The 19,295-nt window shown below is 35.6% G+C and overlaps 1 protein-coding gene and 1 long non-coding RNA gene across 27 annotated transcripts in view; one reads left to right on the forward strand and one right to left on the reverse strand.

Annotated features, from left to right (window-relative positions):
- Positions 1-1,550: 1,550 nt before the first annotated feature.
- LOC18433761 (Ubiquitin carboxyl-terminal hydrolase family protein) lies at positions 1,551-17,251 on the forward strand. 26 transcript variants are annotated; one of them, XR_016046084.1, is made up of 5 exons: positions 1,551-2,844; positions 2,968-3,489; positions 8,192-8,275; positions 12,732-12,914; positions 14,254-14,848. XR_016046084.1 is itself a non-coding variant. In XM_088854089.1 (3 exons), the coding sequence occupies exons 1-2, from the start codon at positions 1,914-1,916 to the stop codon at positions 3,477-3,479; spliced, it is 1,443 nt and encodes a 480-aa protein (XP_088710215.1). In that variant the 5' UTR covers positions 1,551-1,913; the 3' UTR covers positions 3,480-3,489; positions 14,254-14,848. The 26 variants fall into 26 exon arrangements, 8 of the variants coding, with proteins under 8 accessions (XP_088710215.1, XP_088710216.1, XP_088710213.1 ...); XR_016046090.1 differs by lacking the exon at positions 8,192-8,275 and having other exon boundaries at positions 2,968-3,058; positions 3,160-3,489; XR_016046089.1 differs by lacking the exon at positions 8,192-8,275 and having other exon boundaries at positions 2,968-3,058; positions 3,160-3,489; positions 12,732-12,855.
- Positions 12,564-19,295, reverse strand: part of LOC148779357 (uncharacterized) — a 35,704-nt gene continuing 28,972 nt past the window's right edge. Inside the window, exon 2 of the long non-coding RNA XR_016046093.1 lies at positions 12,564-12,789. This is a non-coding gene — a long non-coding RNA (uncharacterized LOC148779357). The remainder of the gene's footprint in view (positions 12,790-19,295) is intronic.

Raw genomic sequence — 19,295 nt, forward strand, 5'->3', positions numbered from 1 at the left:
TTTTGATCATCTCGATATCGAGATTTATGAATATGAGAAAAAAAAGATTTTGAGTCCCAAAAATAGTGCATCTTGCAACACATTATCTTAACCATTCATTTTCAAGATTTTCATATGTTTATAGATATACTTGATTTTAACCAATTTTGAAGTTTAAAATTTTGTATCTAGATAAAACAATAGATTTTTAGATAATCCTAAAAAATTTTACACCAAAATTATATGTTATGATAAAACTCGAAGGTGCACCTTAATTGGATTGTTTAAGGGTGCAACCTTATAGAATATGGTCAACAGGAGGTAATGCCCATCCATTGTAGCATTGGTAGGAACACTTAGTGGTGTGTTTGGATTCTTTGTGAAAATTAATTTTTCTATATTATTATAGATTGGATGACATCGGATCCATTGTAGCATTGGTATGAACACCCAGTGGCGTGTTTGGATTCCTTGTGAAATATTGTTTTTCTATATTATTATAGATATACAAAGTTTATTTAAGTTTGTAAAAGGTGTGGTTTCCATAAGGTTGCAACCTTAAACAATCCATTTAAGGCGCACCTTCAAATTTTATCATAACATATAATTTTGACGTAAAATATTCTTTCTATTTTCTCAAAATCTATTTTTAAATCTAATTATAAATTTTTAAACTCCAAAAATGATTAAAATCAAGTAGATCTATAAACATATGAAACTCTTCAAAATGGACGGTTTAGATAATGTGTTGCAAGATGCACTATTTATGGGACTCAAAATCTTTTTTTTTTCATGGTCATACATCTCGATGTCGAGATGATCAATTAGAGGGTTTTTCAACTTTAAAACAACCTTTACTGATGGATTTTTGAGGTGCATCCGTAGTTCTACATTTTAAGGTTGCAACCTTATATAAACTTTTTCCTTTTGTAAATTTCTTTTATCAAATTATAGGAATGCTTGGATGACATCCTATTATATGACTCATTAGTAAACTAATGATAGGTCTGACTCATTACATAGGGTTAACAGTTTGGTGTGAACTTATTAATCCTAATTAATTGCATTTAAAGGGAATTAAGATAGAAGTTATACTTAGATCTCAACTCCTATAGACCATGAATATGAGAGTTACAAAAGATACATGTTATTAAAAAAAAAAAAGTTAACCCTTCATTAGAGATATAAGAAGATAGAAAATGATGAAAGAGATATAAAAGATGAATGAGATTCACCAAAAGTGACTTTTCAAAGTTGTCTGTTGACTCGGTACATAGGATTTGATATGGAACCTTAAGTTATTTGTGTGATTTAAAGTCAGATCCTAATTTATTTATATTTATTTATTTTTTACTATTATTTCTGGTATTATTTTAGTCTGAGAAGGATGAAAACCTTAAACCTTCGCTTAACTTGTCCCATACCCCTGCAAAAAGGCTGGGTTGTTTTAAGTAAGCTGCCAACAAAAAATTTTGTCAAAATTTATCATGACTTCTAGTGTGATTTTATGTATTGGCACTAGTATTAAATCGAGGCTGCTACACCGACTTCCAAATACAACTTGATTTTTTTTTTTTTTTTTTAGGACCCCGTATAAAAAAAAATCTATGTACATACGACGATTTTGTGCCTTGAAAAACAAATAAAATTGAGGGGCTATTTTTCAAGTCTTTTTTACCTCTCCTATAGAGGTTTCCTCATACTACCCTTAAGAACCTATAAAATCCCAATCCTTTTTCCAATGAACTAGGCTTGAGAAGGGCATTTTCGTCCTTCTACTCTAAGGGGATTGTTTCAACCGAACGTTTCTACAGTCACAAAGAACCACCCGTTCTCTCTTTAGCCACTTAATTTACGTACAGATGAACATTTCCCTTACTATTTGTTTTGCGACTAAGGGAAATTTCTCTCGGGCATTCTAACAAACACTTGATATGCATTCAAGAATGAGATATGCTCCGGCGCTGTTCTTCCCAATTTACAGTTCTGGTTTCAATAAAAATGCGTTTTTTGAATCGGATGTTCTCAGATACATGGTATTCTCTGGGATTGAGAATTTAAAGAGTAATTCTTTAATGAATAATTGGGTTTTATCAGACCAAAAGCGTTTTATGACAGCGGGTAGGAGAGTTCAAGACAGGAGCAAGAAGAAGAGGGTCCATGATCTAGAGAAGGCAACAGAGAAATGGAAAGTTTTATCAAAAGTTTTATTTGTAATGGAGGTTTTGAAACGAGAGCCTGAACAAATCATAACGTTTAGAGGATTGGAAAAGTATAGGAGGCAAATCAATTTGCCAAAACCCCATAAAATCTCAGACTTTCTCCGTAAATCCCCCAAGCTTTTCGAATTGTACAAAGATAAGAAAGGGGTTATATGGTGTGGGCTTACATACAAAGCTGAAGAATTGCTCGAGGAGGAAGAGAGGCTTCAAAGAGAACACAGTGAGAAGATGGTGGAATATGTTACAAGGTTTCTTATGATGTCAGTTGATAAGAGGCTTTGCATCGACAAAATTGCACATTTTCGAAGAGACATTGGATTGCCTGATGATTTTCGAAAGAGATGGATCCATATGTTTCCCGAGTATTTCCGGGTCATTACAATCGATGATATAGAGTATCTTGAGCTTGTGTCGTGGAGGCCCGAGTGGGCGGTTACTGAGTTAGAGAAAAGGGCATGGAAGGAGGCTGAGTTGAAAGAGAGAGAAACTGTTTCCATGGGGAAGGGGGGTTTAGAGAACAAAACTGTAACACCCGCAAAGGTGGGTCTAGAGAATGAAACTGTTTCATTGGTGAATGTTGGTGCTGAGAGAGAACCAGTTTCAAGTGCAACGAGTGAAACTGTTTCATTGGAAAGGGGCCATGGTATGCCTGGATGGCTTTCACTTCCTTTTCCTCTCAAATTTCCTCCAAATTATAAGAAGATTTACAGATATGGAGGGAGCATTGAACATTTTCAGGAGCTGACCTACCTTTCTCCTTATGCAGATGCAAGAGAATTGAAGCCTGGATCATTGGAATTCGATAAGAGAGCAGTAGCAGTGATGCATGAGCTCTTGGGCTTCACTACTGAGAAAAGGTTGGTAATAGATCATTTGACACACTTTCGACATGAATTCAAAATGCCCCAGAAGCTGATGAGGCTTCTCCTAAAGCATTGTGGTATCTTTTACGTTTCAGAGAGAGGGAAGAGGTTAAGTGCTTTTCTAACAGAGGCCTATGAAGGAATGGAGTTGATAGTGAAGTGCCCTTTGGTGCTATGGAAGGAAAAGGTTATGGAGCTTGTTGGTTATAGGGGAAAGAATAGGAAAGGAGCTGTCTATTTCAATGAGATCTCGGAGGATGAAAGAGACGGCCTATTCAGCCATGTTAATGATAGTGAGAATGCCCTCAAGGAATTTGGTGATGAAGGGGGTTCAGAAGATGCTTCCCTTGACCTAAGATTAGATGATTCCGATATGGATTTAGGAGAGATTGAAAGAGCTTACAATGATCAGTAATCAACTCCAGGTAGGCTCCGAGAATTAGAACTCATAAACCCTTGTTCTTGCACCAGCACCTATCTCTTATGTATTTCGTCTGCTAAATATGAAAAGGAAATAGCAAACATTCTCAAAAAAAATAAAAAAATGTAAAGGAAATATTTGGGACTTTTATCCATCATTGAATTTCATATATCTGGATATTTTGATAGGGAGCATATTATATGATCCAAATGGATAATGGGGAACCATTGTCTGATGGGGTCATAACATTCAAATGAATTGTGGACAGTGATGGGGAGATAGTGGGGACCACATCGGAATGATGTCCTATCTGGTGGGTTCTATTCTCTCTCTCCATTACTGTATATCTTTCCATTTCACAGTGTTTCCTCCAGTAGACTATAGTATGCTATAGTCAATTGGATTACAATTTACTTATCATGAAAAAATAGCTATTCTTTCTAACTACTTGTCTGTTACTCATTTGAGATATTAATCAATCATGGGAATCCTGCACAACCATTTGAGGGTACCTCATAAAAAATGTAGAAAATAAAATGCAATGCAGACCCTTGCTTCTTTCTAGTTATAACCAAGAAATTGGTAATCATTAGTGATATGATTTGAACTATACAAGTAGATGATTTTCTCCTACTTCAGGGTTGGGCAGTGGGCAGTGGCAATCAACTCGAGGATTGAGAGTTTCGCTATGTGATAAAAAACAGTCTTATAAATAAATAAAGTTAAACAATTGGGATTAAATATCCAATTTAGATATGGATTTTGTATGTATGTGATCCTTTATTGCACTGTACATGTAATAATATGTTTCGAGAGAAATTTTAGTACGATGTTGTAATAGGCGACCTCTGCTTGCTTGTTTTATTTTACAAGACAGCAGATCTTACACAGATAACCTTAAATATCCGGTTATCACTTGTCGGAGAGGGTGAGAATTGCTAGATTTCCTAGGGTTCAGCTCAATGCCATCTTGTGTTAACTTATAAGCATATATTTGTATTTTCTTTAAGACTAGCAATGAAAAAGAGAGAATGAGTTGTTTCTACTCCAAGAAAATGACTAATTCCTGGATGAATATAGTGTAAGTGGCCTGGGAGTTGTCATTCTTAGGAAGCTCTTGTCAATAAGCACCAATTTATGTCTTACTATTATAAGGAAATGGATTGTATCACGAATTTGCATTTGGAACCTCCTGGATTTAAGTTAGATGTGGCTCTTGGCATTTCTTGTAAATTGGCCAGCCACATGAGCCATGTATGTGGTGCCTGAACAATTGATGGTAAAACAGTTATAAGAAACATGTTGTGGTGAAAATTAACATATTACGGGGCATACCACTTGAGTTTTGAAACTTCCGGGAAAGAATTGTGCATCTAATGTGTTACTAAACTAAGAAATAACTAGAGAGCTGCTGTGAGTGATGGGGGCAGCGTAATGGTGTCGCACGTTAAGGTTATAGCTGGGCAGCCGGCCCTCAGCTATCTCTGTCTCTGTCCTGTTAACACATTTCAAAGCATATAATATCTGCATATATTTTATCTCTATAGAATAACTTTTAGTGTAGTTTAGGATCATGTTGTTTTAAGCACAAGCTAAATTTGCTAATGTGACTATCATACTGAACTTGAACATATATATGCATATACTTTCTTTGTTTTTCTTTTTTACAAAAATTTTGGGTCCTATTCTGGTTTGGGTCTTGATGTGCTTTGCTTGTTTCACAAGTGATAATATTTCCAACCTATGTGCATTAGGTGAAAGCATTTTTTTGGTTGCATTTTGTCGTAGAAATGTATTCTTTGCAGAACTTAATTAATTTCTGACCAATGTCCTGTTTGATAATGGTACCCTGGTGTATGGCGTACAGTTTCAACTAGCACTGCTATTCTTCTGTACTGCAATCTGAACCTGGACAATATAGGTTTTGCTACTCTTTTAACTTCTTTGTGTGATTTGCTTTGTAGAGATAGGGGTAGGATAGAACTAATTAAGAGTTGCAAAGCTTTCTAAAGAATTCAAGGTCCTGATTGTCGTTTGTGACAGGGACACACTCATATTTTTAGTATCTAAGTTGGATTTATTGTCTCTCTAATCCAGGGTCTTGTAAGATGAAGGATGGAAGTTTTAGGATTTACGTTAGGACTCTATACTATGCCTAGGTACTCTTTGTCAAGGTATATCGGTCTCTTATTAATTTTCTTAATGAGTGAATCTCCCTTTGATGAAGAAATCATACTCTGATAGGAATCCATGTCCATTTCTCCATTTCTCTTTTAGTTTCTAGGTGTTACTTTCCTTTTAAACTCTTATGAGGTTGGTTTTTTAAACAAATTTAGTTTGGGTTTGTAAATGTTGCACATTACTATCACCATCACCATCATATTTATGGATCCATTTGTACTGTGATTCTATGATGCTCTGGTGTTTAATTGTGAATTATTTATATTTTGATTGGATTATCTAACTAGCAAAATCCTATTATGGATATGAGATACATATATATGTTTGTGTCCTTATCTCTATTTTAGGGTGCCACTTATTTGTTGCAAATGTGTCAATGATAACCACACTTCTTAGATTCAGTTTTAGCTAAGGATTTCAACTTCCTGTGAAATGCAATAGGTGGCTCTCTTTTCTGAAAAACTTCTTTGCCTCTCTTTTTTCCCTGCATCACCCAATGTGCTCTCCTATGTAGGAACTCATATTCAAGGCATCTTTATTGTTTCTCTAGCCATTTCAGGATCTTTAAGCATTCTTAGTATTCTCATGGGCTGACAGCTACAACGTTAGCCAACGGCTTAGATTCAATCTAGGTTGATATGACAGTTACAACCTCATTTCGTATTTTAATTTTAATTTTTTTTCTACAAATCTAAATCACTTGAAATTTTAGGCATTTATTCTTCTCGTCAAGGCGCACCTAATAAAAATATAAAAAACATAATTCAAAAAATATAAATGGACCAAAATACCCCAAAAAAGTTTCGGGGGTATTTTGATCAATTTATATTTTATGAAATATTTTTTATATATTTTTATTAGATTCTCTTATTTTTGAAGAATAGACGCTCAAAATTTCAAGTGATTTGGACTTGTAGAAAAAAAAATGAAAATTCAAATACGAAATGAGATCGTGACCATTGGATTGGGCTGATAGGATCCTTTCGCTATATATATATATATATATGTTAATGATTCCTTTTAACTTGATTGCAAGTGGATCCTTTGAACCAAAAGACTTAAAAGTTCACTCTGAAACTTGGATTAACTTGATCCTCTATCTCTTGTTTCTTAATCATAGGTACTAGTCAAGTCTTCTTATTTTTCTTTTTTCTGCAAAACTAATTCACTTTCTCTGACTCTCACCTTAATAATTCAGTTTTATTTTCCCTTTTTCCTCCCTAGTTATTTTTTCTTATCTTAATTAAAAGGCTATCAATTCACGTTATGAATGTGTCCCAATAATGAAGATGCCACTGTAAATCTAGTATATGAAGCCCCTTATCTTCTCTTTGGCCTTCTCGAGGCCTTTTCCTTTTTGTGCACCCTATAGTTTTGCAAGGTCAGTATGGAACCCTTTTTCGTTTTATCAAGGAGGTTTTGTCTACTTTGTGGGTTGAATTGCTTGGAAGCTATGATTTTAGCGCCATTTCTTTTCAAGGATATTAACATTGACTTTGTGCTGGAAGTTACTTCAACTGGTCTATCTAAATTGTGATACTTCATAGTGTTAGGATACTTTTGGGGATAAAGAAGGTCAATTTCGGTATAAATTTGCTCCAACCAAAGGAATGGAGCAGGAATTTTGTGATACTCTTACTTGCGATAGAAAAAATCCCGGTAATTGATTTGAGTATTATTTTGCTATATATGATTTAAATTTATGAAAAATAAATGCATTGCGAAGCTTGAATTTAATTACTCCCTGCATAAAAATCCATCATTTGACCTCGGCCATAGCAAAGGAAGAATAAGACCGAGTCTTTCAATCGTATACCTTGTTTCTTGGTATTATAGGTTCTAAAAACATAAAAAGATGAGGAAATTTTTTTTCTGACCTGGAATCTCTCATCTCTCACCACTCACCATGCTTCTCTCTCTCTCTCTCATACACATACACACATATTGTGTATCTATGCTCTTACGAATAATTGCTAGGGAACCCTAGCAATAATTTTTTCTCTTGAAGAAGCCAAAATGATATCCCTACCCATGCAATTTATGGGTGTCAAATAATTCCAAGCGGTATAGAACTCTTCATTGATTTTGTTTCATGGCTTTATGAACTAGGGATTGTATGCTATGAGACCATCTATTTTTGTTGTAAGAAGGTCACAATGCTACTAGCAATTAGATGTCAAATTGGATGGCTTGGGGTAAAAGTTTGAGATTTTTCTTCTTCGTTTTTAACTTTGAGTCTATTTAATGACACACTCACAACCGCCTTTGAATTCTGGCTGTAACCTTTTGGCCATTTTGCATATGTCATTGAAGTGTCTGACACAGATATAGTACCATTCCAAGTCTCCCTGCTGTCATAGCTTACTAATATATTGTTCATGTGATGAATTTCAAGAAATATACAACAGTTCATCTACTTTTTACTAATATATTGGTCATGTGATGGATTTCAAGAAATATACAACAGTTCATCTACTTCTGTTGCCAGCCTTATTGAAAACATTGTTTGTGTTGTTGGATCATAGTGGATGTACATGGGGGTTGCCACATACTTTGATGGATGGACTTTGTCTAGTTGTGCTAGTATCATAACCTTTGATCTCCCCAAGGTATTTTCTTCTGCATTATGTTGCTCTCATGATGCCATTGATTGTTGATAATTCTTCCTCAAAAGTTTCTAAATAAGGTCTCTTTAAATTGCTGTCAAATTTGGCCATTCTAATTTGTTCATGTATTTTTTCATTGCATATTCGAAGAATGATAACATTTATTCCGTAGGTTTCCTTTTATTTTATGATGAGAGATAGCTAGCTCAACTTTTTGGTAGTATTCATTTATTGATCAAAACTTTCTTACCAGTCATTATTTTATGGGGTGTGGTTTGTAAAGTTGGCACCTCAAACAATCAAAGTAAGGCGCACTGCCAAATCATGTCAGAAGATGCAGATCAAATGTTGGAAACCCTTGTGATGGCTTGAAGATCTATTTTCGCCGATAAATATACAAATAAATACTCTAAAATTTATGGAGATTGAGAATATCTATGGACACTTGAAAATCATGAAAATGGAGGTCCAAATAATGCATTACCAGATGCATTGTTTCCAATACTTGAAAACCTTCATTTTCTTTACATTTATACATCTTGAGGTCGAGATGATCAATTTGGAAACACTTGAAAATCGTGAGAATAGAGGTCCAAATAAGGCATTATTAGATGCATTGTTTCCAATACTTGAAAACATTCATTTTCTTTACATCCATACATCTTGAGATGATCAATTTGAGGGTATTTCAGCATTGGATCAACCTTTTCTGATGGGTTTTTGAGGTTCTCATTACTTACATAATATAAGGTTGGCACCTTATTGACGTATTTATATAATATACGTCATTTTTGACGTACTTGTATTCCTGGGGCGAATAAGGAGTGAGCCGGTAGTAACTGGTCCCACCGTGCCCAAAACGCTGCTAGACCACTGGAACACTGTAGCAATAAGCCTAAAACCGGGTGACTTCTAAGGAAGTGCCAGAATGGCTTCAAATTGCATGAGATGGTAGCTTTGGATACCCTAAGGGTACCCACAAAGTTTCGTCGGGTTTTTACAAGTTTTGATATGATGAGGATGAAACTTGATTCTCAAATCTAGTTCCTATCATGCTGAAAATTGACCCTATAACTATAGCCCTTTTTTTCTGGGTCTCAAAATAGTACCAAACCACCACCATTGGATCCGTAATGTTGAAAAACCCCCAGGTACGAAATTAGGCTCAATCGGACCCTCCGGGACCATTCTCTACCTAACTTACCATAAAATTGTGGGTTTTACACTATTGCGGTGCAACCTCAGTGAACTAATGGAAACCGTGTTTTCTCATTTCGGGATGATTTTCAAATGCTCATAACTCACTCTTTTTGAGTCCAATTAAACTCAAATTCAGACGCGAGCCAGATCTCGATGACCCGATCGTTTTGACATATAGCATGCGTCATGGCGTGGCCCGAAGCTAGAGAATTTCTAGAGAAAAGAAAGGCTCGAAACATGAAAATTCATATTTTATAAAGAAGAACATCAAATTCTTTGAGAGGCCATAGCTCAAGATCCCGATGTTGGATCGTTGCATGTATGGGTCCGTTGCGACCGTGCTTCGAAGAGCTACAATTTGGTATAATTTTTATGTATGATCGGAGGCCACACGAATTTTGAAGTTGAAAATGGCACACTTTTCGGTAATCGGAATCTCATTTTTCGACGGCTTCCCAAAATTGGAATATGCTCAAACGAAGACCAAAATGGATGAAATTTAGTGCAAAATGATCGTGATAGTATCCCCTTCATTTTGTGATCAAAATGAATGCTTGGAACGTCATATATCATACCGGATTGGTTATCGAAGAATCACAAGTTTATGGAACTTGGCTGGATTTTGGGTTCTTCCTAAAAAATCTGTTTCAAGACGATCGAAGGGTATCAAAACGTGTGCAAAAGTTAAAGCATCGATTCTACGACGAATGAGCGTCCAAAAAAACTCCCGAGGTCTAGCAATGACAAGAGGCCCTTCATGGAGGGATGGTTTTGTCTTTTGTTGAAAAGTGCCTATGGGTATTTTGGTCATTTGGTAAAAAAATGGGATTAATATTTTAATTCATAAAATGTCTATTTTTGATAATTTTGGGTGTTTTTTAACATTCCACTCTTGTTTAGCGGTTGCTCTATATAAGAAAACCCAAGGCATAATAAAATGCTTGGTCATTTGTAATCACTACTCTTGAACCTTTGGAATAAAATTCTTGAATTCTTGCTTATTCTTTGGTTTTGCTTTCAAGTTCAAGACTAAGATGTGAGGAGAGAGAAACATTTCTTAGAAAGAGAAAATACCCCTAGAACCCCACACTCCCTAGATCCCCCCCAACTACCTTAGGATTTCCAACTCCAAACCCCATACTCCCTAGAACACATAGCTTCCATACACCTTAGAACCCCCAACTCCTAACCCTACTCCATATACCTCACACCCTACCTTAGCATGCTTACACTATAGCCTACACCATACACCTTATACCATACACCATAGTCTCCCATGAACCTCAGCCTACCTTATACTCCTTAGTTCCCATATACCACACCTCAAACCAACCTACCTAAACCATATACTTAGACTCTAGTCTTGACCCACCAAGCCTAAGCCTCTCTCTCTCATGTGCATGCAAGGAGACCGATTGCACTTAGGCTCTAGCTCATCCTAGGTCTACTCTCTCTCATCTCTTCCCTCTTCTCTCTTTCTCTCTCTTCGTCTCTCTTCTTCCTCTCTTTCTCTTTCTTCTCTTTTTCTCTCTCCTCGCTTCTTTTTTCTCTCTCTTCTTTCTCCCTTTCTCTCTCTCTCTCTTGCTCGGATACAGGGGGTCCAAGCCCTCACCCTCGCCCCCCTCTCTCTCTCTCTCTCTTACGTCCAAACTCTCGGACCCACACCTAAGGCAGCCCGGCTTCCCTCCTCTCTTTTTTTTTCTCTGTCACTATCTTCTCCCCCTCAAGCACAGACCCGTGCCTCAGGCGGGTCCGCCTCTCTTTATCTCCTTTACTCTCTCCACCCTCTTACCCTTTCTTCTCTCATCTCCCTCACTCTTCTGTGTGCCCCTATCTCTTCTCTCACCCTCTTCTGTCCGCCCTCATCTCCCTCACTTTTCTGTCCGCCCCTATCTCTCCTCTCTCACCTTATCATGTCCGCCCTATCTCCTCACACCCTTGTCCGCCCCTATCTCTTCTCTCCTCCTTAGCCCCAATCTGCCTCACTTTCACCTCTCTCTTATCTAGCCCCAATCCGCTCCTCTCTCCTCCTTAGCCCCAATCCGCCCCACTCTCATCTCTCTTATTCAACCTCTATCCTTCCCTCTCTCTTATCTAACACTTATTCGCCTCTCTCTCCTAACACCCCGATCTGCCGCTCTCTCTTAACACCCTATCCGCCCCCCTCTCTTATCTAACCCTTATCCGCCCCTCTTTTTATCTCTTAACCCCTATCCTCCCCTCTTTTCATCTAACACCATATCCACCTTTCTCGTTTGTCTTTCACTCCTATCCATTCATGTCTCTCTCTTATCCCCTTGTGAGTTCGGACCCACGCCTTAGGTGGTTCCTTCCCATTCCCTCTCTATTTTCTCACCTCATCTACCCTCACATCTCTCTTTAGAGTCCTGACCCTCACCAAAAGCGGATCCATGATTCCTTGACCTTTATCCGTCTTATTTTCTCTTGCCTTAAACACTCTCTTCTCTCTCCAAATCATATCTCAACTTTTCATTTACGTTATTATATTTTTACTTCATCTCTTTCTTAATCTCAGCTGATATGCTTTAATTAAAATATGAGTTGTTACCCACAAAATCACCAGCATATATGCTGAGGAAAATTCGGCACACAAAATTCTTGATGCGAAAATAATTTTGAGCATGGTGAAACCCTCATTAGTTGGTTGCATTTCTGATGCATTTTGATGGGTTCTCCTCCATTTGATTAAAAGGAAGTTATATAAAAAAAAGAAAGCTACGAAGTGACTCTTTAATGGATACAAGCAGAAACTTTTGCCTACCGATTGTTATAAATATTTGCTCGATTTTGCTCTTGTTGCTCATCAGATAAATGTTTATTATTTTTTGCAAGTTTTATCTTTTCATTGTGCTTGTGTCATTTGCAAGTTATTAGTATTGGTTATGTATAGACAATTGTGTTTCACAGAGCATTAGGCTTTCTTCAACCTAAAGACATCGACTCTAAGCTGTTTGACATAACTTACGTATGTAACTATGTCACATATATGCATTGTTTTGTTCCAACATTTTTTATACTTCAAACTCTTGAGCATTGAGCATGTCACATATTTGCACTGTTATCTGCATTGTTTTGTTCCAACATTTTTTGTACTTCAAACTCTTGAGCATTGAGCATGTCACATATTTGCACTGTTATCCTGGAACTTGATAACTATCTTCATGTTCTTTGTTTTCATCCTTCTTATCTGTTCAACTTGGTCTTCGCCCTTGGTGTAACTGATTGATAGATTTCTCAGACCATCCAGCTGACTAATTTCCCCTTGGGGCGGTAATGTGTCCTCGAACTCTTCTTCACTTGGGTCACAGACAACATTTTGTTTCAGATCTTCGATATTGAAGAATTGGATCTCTTCATCCCAGGTATTCAAAGGGACTAGTTTCAGATCTTTGATATTGAAGGATTGCCTCTGAACTGTAACGTATGTTTTCCTCTCTGATTTCTTCCTCCTCCGGCCTCCCATCTTTAGTTATCTCTGGTTTGGAATGTTGTTTCTTGGAGTTTAGGAAGTCTCATCAATTTTGCTGCTATTTGCTTCCACTTTTCAATATAGTCATCCATATTTTCCACATGTTTGTTCGACTGCCTGTATGAAATTCTCCTCTCGTCTTTCTGTAGTTTTGGCTAAAAGGATAACTTTTTGAAAAATTGACTTGTCTTAACATTTGCTTCGACTGCCTTGCTTCTCTCTCTAAGTAAGCTCGTCAGCCTTTCTGCTGTCTCTCTCGCATGCCAATTCTTCTTCAGCTATCATTCTTTTCTCATCTTTAAACAATATCTCTACTTGAAGTTTTGAAATAAAAGTTTCCATGTATGAGATTTTAGCTTTGAGCACTGTTAGTTATCTGCTGCCAGGCTTCTGTGAAAGGAGTGATCCTGGCAATCTCACTAAGAAAATGCTTTAGCATAGCTTGCTAGAATTTCCTTTTACCTGAAGAAGCATTGTGAGCTTGTTGTCCCTGAAGGGTACGTTGCCACCTCCATTTGCCATGGACTCCACAACCCTTTTAAGAGCTGCATTTCCTTGATTGATTTTCCTTGCCTGTTTTCCATTTTGAATAAGAAACATGAGTAAGCCCATTGTATTTTGTAGATCGAATTTCAATTTGTCTAAACCAGAATTAGAAAGTAAAACTCTACCTGCATTTTATTCTGTGCGCCTTGGGCTTGGCCTGCTTGTTCTATGTTCTCTGAACCAGCCATGTCCACTAATGTTAACACTATGGACTTTGTCTTATTCCATGTCGTGCAATTGATGTGTTTGTATATTATCTTGGAACTTTTTTGGGTAATTATATATTATCTTGGAAGTTGATAAAAGGAATGGAGAAGAATAAGAAAAGGCAAAGAGAAGGAGAAAAATGATAATAAAGGGAAAAATCTAATGTTGACAGATGAAATGGATGACTACCTTATGGAGCAGCTACTTAAACAAGTGCAATTAGGGCATAGAGTTGAAAATGGTTTCAGGCGTGAGGCGTATATTGAAATATGCGATGAGTTTGAAAAAAATAAAGGGGATTGTATTGATTTTGGAAAATGTAAAACATAGAATGCAGACTTGGAAGCGATAATACGATCAACTGAATGTTCTTTTGACCAAAAGTAGCTTTGGTTGGGATGATAAATTACATAAGGTTACAGCTGTAGAGGAATTATGGAGTGATTACATAAAGGTATAATAATTGTTATTCATATATTTTAAATTTTATTAATGTAAATATTATTTTCTTATAAATGTATGTATTGCTCAATGGCAGGATTATCCAAAAGCTAAGATGTATAGAACCAAGTCGATACCCTTATTTGGTTCATTGCCATTGTACTTGGGGATGATAAGGCCGATAGAAAATAATGTGGTTGGGATTGGATTTGGAAGGCCGGAGGCCCCATGGATGATATTAGATGTGACAGTCAGAGGGGTGATGACCATGACCTCGATGAATGAATGGCTTCTATGCATGGAGATGGTACATCCCGTCAAAATACTACTTCATCAGCTTCAATGAGCAAACAACCAGAAACGAAGAAAGTCGTGTGGGTGAGGCAATTGCCGCTTCTATTTATGAGAGTGGTTGCTTTTGGGTATGCAATGGACGAGATGACTAAGAAGAGGCGGAGAGTTGTAAATAATCAAGAGTTGATCACATAACTAAAAAGGGTTGAGGGAATAACATCCTATGATTATTTTAGTGCAGGTAAATATCTTGTTGAATACCCTAATATTGTAGCAATGTTCATAGATGTGGAGTTGGAATCACGCAAGGTCTGATTGCTTTTTCTACATAGTGATTGATTTGTAATCTACTAAAAATAGTTAATGATGGGTTATATGAATTTATAAAAGTTATACAAGTTGTCGTGCTTGCTACCTTTTTTTCTTCTTTTTTTTGTAATGTTATATGGCTAGTTCCACCTTGATTGTCATGACCGTTTTTGGATCATGTTTGATTGTTATGGCTTATTAAGGCTATAAATTTTGTGAATGTTACAGAATATGATCGAATATAATGATTACGAATTGTATGAATGTTATCAAATGCGATTAAGTTTTATACATTGAAATAGCCATGAATCTTGTGAATGGTAAGGAATATGATAGTCATGAATGTTATGAATGGTAGGGAATGTGATGGACATGAATATTATGAAATATTTGATGGGGTTTGTAGGGCAGGTGATGATCATGAATATTGTAGAATAATTAAGTCTTGCATTATTAAATAATTGTGTTTTATGAAATACCGATTTTTAATAAAAATCATATTTTTAGATAATCACGATTTGTTAAATAACTATTTTTTAATAAATATTCATATTTAATTCAATATTTCTTAATTGTATGAAAATCATGTAATCTTCAATAAAACTATTCATGTTTTATTAAATATTTTTTTATTGTGAGAAAAGAAATTGCATATAATGAGACCATTTTACAACCATCTGATATAAAATCTGATAGCTTAGGTGTCACAAAGTTTGAGAATTTTTTTTGTGAACTTATAGCTTGGTCAATGAAATAAATTGTAATAATCCTAAAAATTTCAAGAAAAAAAAAAAAACGAAAAGAAAAGAGAAGAAAAGAAACTTTTAATAAGTGATGGTCTATATAAGTATTATGGTCTTTAGGGACCATCACCACTTTGTTAACTTTTTTCCTTTCATTACCACTTTTAGTGGACGTGGGCTTTAAACATTTCATGTGTAATATAATTCTTACACTTCATGTATGAGGTGTAACTTAATAAAATAATATAATAAGGTATCTTAAGAATTTAAATAGGAGAGGCGAGGACTCCCACCTTAGAAAATTTTTGAGATCTTTCTCTCTCTAGTCGAAACGTAGTGAGCTTTTTCTCTCTTTAGCTGAATTTTTATCGGAAGCTCTTTCTCAAATATTTTAGGTAAGTGACTTCATTATCTTGAAAAATAATCCGTTCTTTTTAAAAAGGAAATGAAATAATTACTTCTGCTTATTATCATGAATTTTAGGCGCGATAAATTTTATGCACAAGCGACCGCATTATTTTGAAAAATAATCTTTTTAATAAAATTGTGATATTTTATCTATGTTAGAAATCTTAAATGCTGTAAATTCTTAGAAAAAATAAATTTATTTATTTTTCTTGTCTATTGTTAGAAAATTTTAGATACTGTAAAATTATTAAAAATAAATGTGATATTTCTGCTTTTAGTAAATTGTGAGATTTCTTTCTACTGTTTTTTAATATTTAGACATTGTAAATTTCATATGTAAATGACTGCCTTATTATTTGAAAACTGATATTTTTGCAATTGATTACAGCATTGTATGTGAAATGTTTATTTGCGAATTGACATCCTATAAATTGTGATAATTCTGTATTCTTGGATTTCTATAAGAGTTTTTCTATACATACTAGATTGGCAATTATGCGAGAATGTCTTTACGAACTGCTACTTTTTTTAATTTGAGCCCAAAATATTTGACTGGGTATTTTTGAAATGTTATTGAAAGTGACTGTTATTAATGGTTTCAGTGAAATTCATATTAATAATTACAGTGATATGTTGAGTACATGATATTGCTGCTTTCGAATGTTTAAAGAGATTTAAAAATACTTTTAAGTATGCAAGTGGATTCATCCGGTTTGCCGGTGAGGTATAAGTGGACCTATCCGATAAGTCGGTAGGGATTACGTGGACTCATCCAGTACACCGGTGACATATAAGTGGACCTGTAGGGATTAAGTGGACCTATCTGGGACACCGATAGGGATTAAGTGGACCCATCAGGATGCTGATGGGGTATATAGGTGACCTACTTGGGACGTCAGTAGGGTATTTTGTTAAATCCTGTAAATTATAAACTGTCGTTAAAATGTTATACGCATTTCAATTATTCGAATTATACTTAATTATGCATTTTTGAAAGTGAAACTGTTAATACATTTCTATTAATAGATTTCCTTTTTAAAAATATTGATATCTTTCAACCATGATTATTTTTAAGATTATGATGATCACTTACTGAGTAGCTAAACTCATCAAATTATGGTAAACATTTTTTTCAGGATAACTGCGGTTTCATTTTGAGTGCTCATCACGATCAACTCTAGAAGATATTGTAGTTGTGCTTAAACTTTTTTTTGTTACTTTGTAAGAATCTGCCATTATACATTTGTCTTAAAAAGAGATGTATATATGTTTTGACTGTCACATCTCAAGAATATCAGTATTGTAAATTCTTAAGGCATGACAATTATGGTATTAGAGCAATAGGTTTAAGATTCTTAGGAAATTTAAAAAGAATGTACGTAAAATCACATTTATTGTGTGTACAGACCGGGACGAAGACAAGATCCAAAATAGCTGAAGCTAATATGGAAGGAATTCACAAAGCCTTGGAAAATATGGTTGTTCTAATGCAACATTAGATGGAAAACAACAATCCACCCAGGCAGTCAGTTACGGGAAATGGTGGGAGTAATATCGAACAATTTAAGAAATTGAACTCATCTTCTTTTAAGGTTGCTGTAAACCCACTGGAAGCCGAGGGATGGATTATGTAATTGGAGAAAATATTCGAAGTAATAGAATGTCCTGATGATAGGAAGGTGACCTTGGCAGTTTTTATGTTAGAAGGTGAAACACAACATTGGTGGCGAACGGCAAAAGGAGTATTGGTCAAAGAAAATAAACCCTTGACTTGAAAAGTATTTCTAGAGGCATTTAATGAAAAGTATTTCTCAGATTTTATTCGAGACAAAAAAGAAATAGAATTTTTGAAATTAATCCAAGGAACCGGATAGTAGCACAGTACGAGGCTAAGTTCACTGAATTGGCTAGGTTTGCACCACATATGATAAACAATGAGGCAAGAAAGGTGAAAAAATTTGAAAGGGGTCTCAAACCTTCTATTAAAAGCAGAATATCAGTCTTAAAATTGTGAACTTATGCTGAAATAGTGGATCGAGCCCAAATTGTTGAAAAAGATTTCGAAGATTACCAAAGATGAAAAATCAAAAAAGTCAGGTTAGACTCACATCATCTAATCGACAACATTTTGAAAGGGCAAACAAAAAGCCAAGGTCCTTGCCACTTCAAAGCCCAATAGAACCATATAAAAAATGTGGGAAGAAACATGGATCGAGCCCTTGTTATTAGAATACTGGAGCCTATTTTAAATGTGGAAAATTGGGGCATCAGATTAGAGAATGTCCTAGCTTACAGATGCAACAGCTTCCAAAGCATGGAGAGGTAGCTTAAAAGCCTCAGATGAAGGGAATAGTATTTGCGATCACCCAATAAAACGCTCAGGCCTCAAAATCAGTGATCTAAGGTATTCTTATTATCTTTCAAAAAGTAGCTCATGTTTTGATTGATTCTGGATCTACTCATTCATTTGTGTCACCACACTTTACATGCCACTTAAAGGTAGAACTAGAACAATTAGAATACATTCTAGAGGTAACCACACCGATGGGAAATTCAAGTGACACCAATATAGTGTACAAATCCTGTGTAATAAAGATAGAAGAAAAGGAACTGTTGGTTGATTTAATACTCTTAGAAATTCAAGATTTTGATGTAATCTTAGGCATGGATTGGCTTTCTGCATACCATGCAAGTATTAATTGTTACAAGAAAATGGTTACCTTTAGTATTCCGAATTAACTAGTATTTTACTTCAATGGTATCAAAGTAGACTCCCCATCATATTTAATCTCCTGTATTCGAGCTAATCGCCTCCTTCGAAAAGGGTGTCAAGGCTTTCTTGCCTATATTAAAGAATATAGGAAGGAAGAGATAAATTTGGATACCACTCCGGTTATCCGAGAATTTTCCTACATTTTCCTTGAAGAATTGCCAGGATTACCGCCTGACAGGAAAATTGAATTCTCTATTGAATTATTGCCAGGGGTAGCCCCAATTTCTAAGGCACCTTACAGAATGGCACCTGCAGAACTTAAAGAACTTAAACAACAATTGGTTAAATTATTAGATAAAGGTTTTATCAGGCCCAATGTGTCACCTTGGGGTGCTCCCGTACTGTTTGTTAAAAAGAAAGATGGGATCATGAGATTGTATATTGATTATAGACAGTTGAACCAAGTGACAGTGAAAAATAAGTATCCATTACCTAGAATTGATGATTTCTTATATCAATTACAAGAATCACAAGTGTTTTAAAAAATTGATCTTAGATCTGGATACCATCAGCTTAAGATTAAAAGTGAAGATATTCCCAAGACAGCTTTCAGAACAAGGTATGGCCATTATGAATATTTAGTCATGCCTTTTGGATTAACCAATGCACCGA

Source organism: Amborella trichopoda, chromosome 12, assembly GCF_054954075.1.
Source record: "Amborella trichopoda isolate Santa Cruz 75 chromosome 12, AtrichopodaSantaCruz75HAP2 v2.0, whole genome shotgun sequence".
Lineage (NCBI taxonomy): Eukaryota > Viridiplantae > Streptophyta > Magnoliopsida > Amborellales > Amborellaceae > Amborella > Amborella trichopoda.

What these genes read in the sequence shown, in the direction of transcription:
- LOC18433761 (XM_088854087.1), top strand. Translation starts at nt 1,914, where the DNA reads ATGCATTCAAGAATGAGATATGCTCCGGCGCTGTTCTTCCCAATTTAC.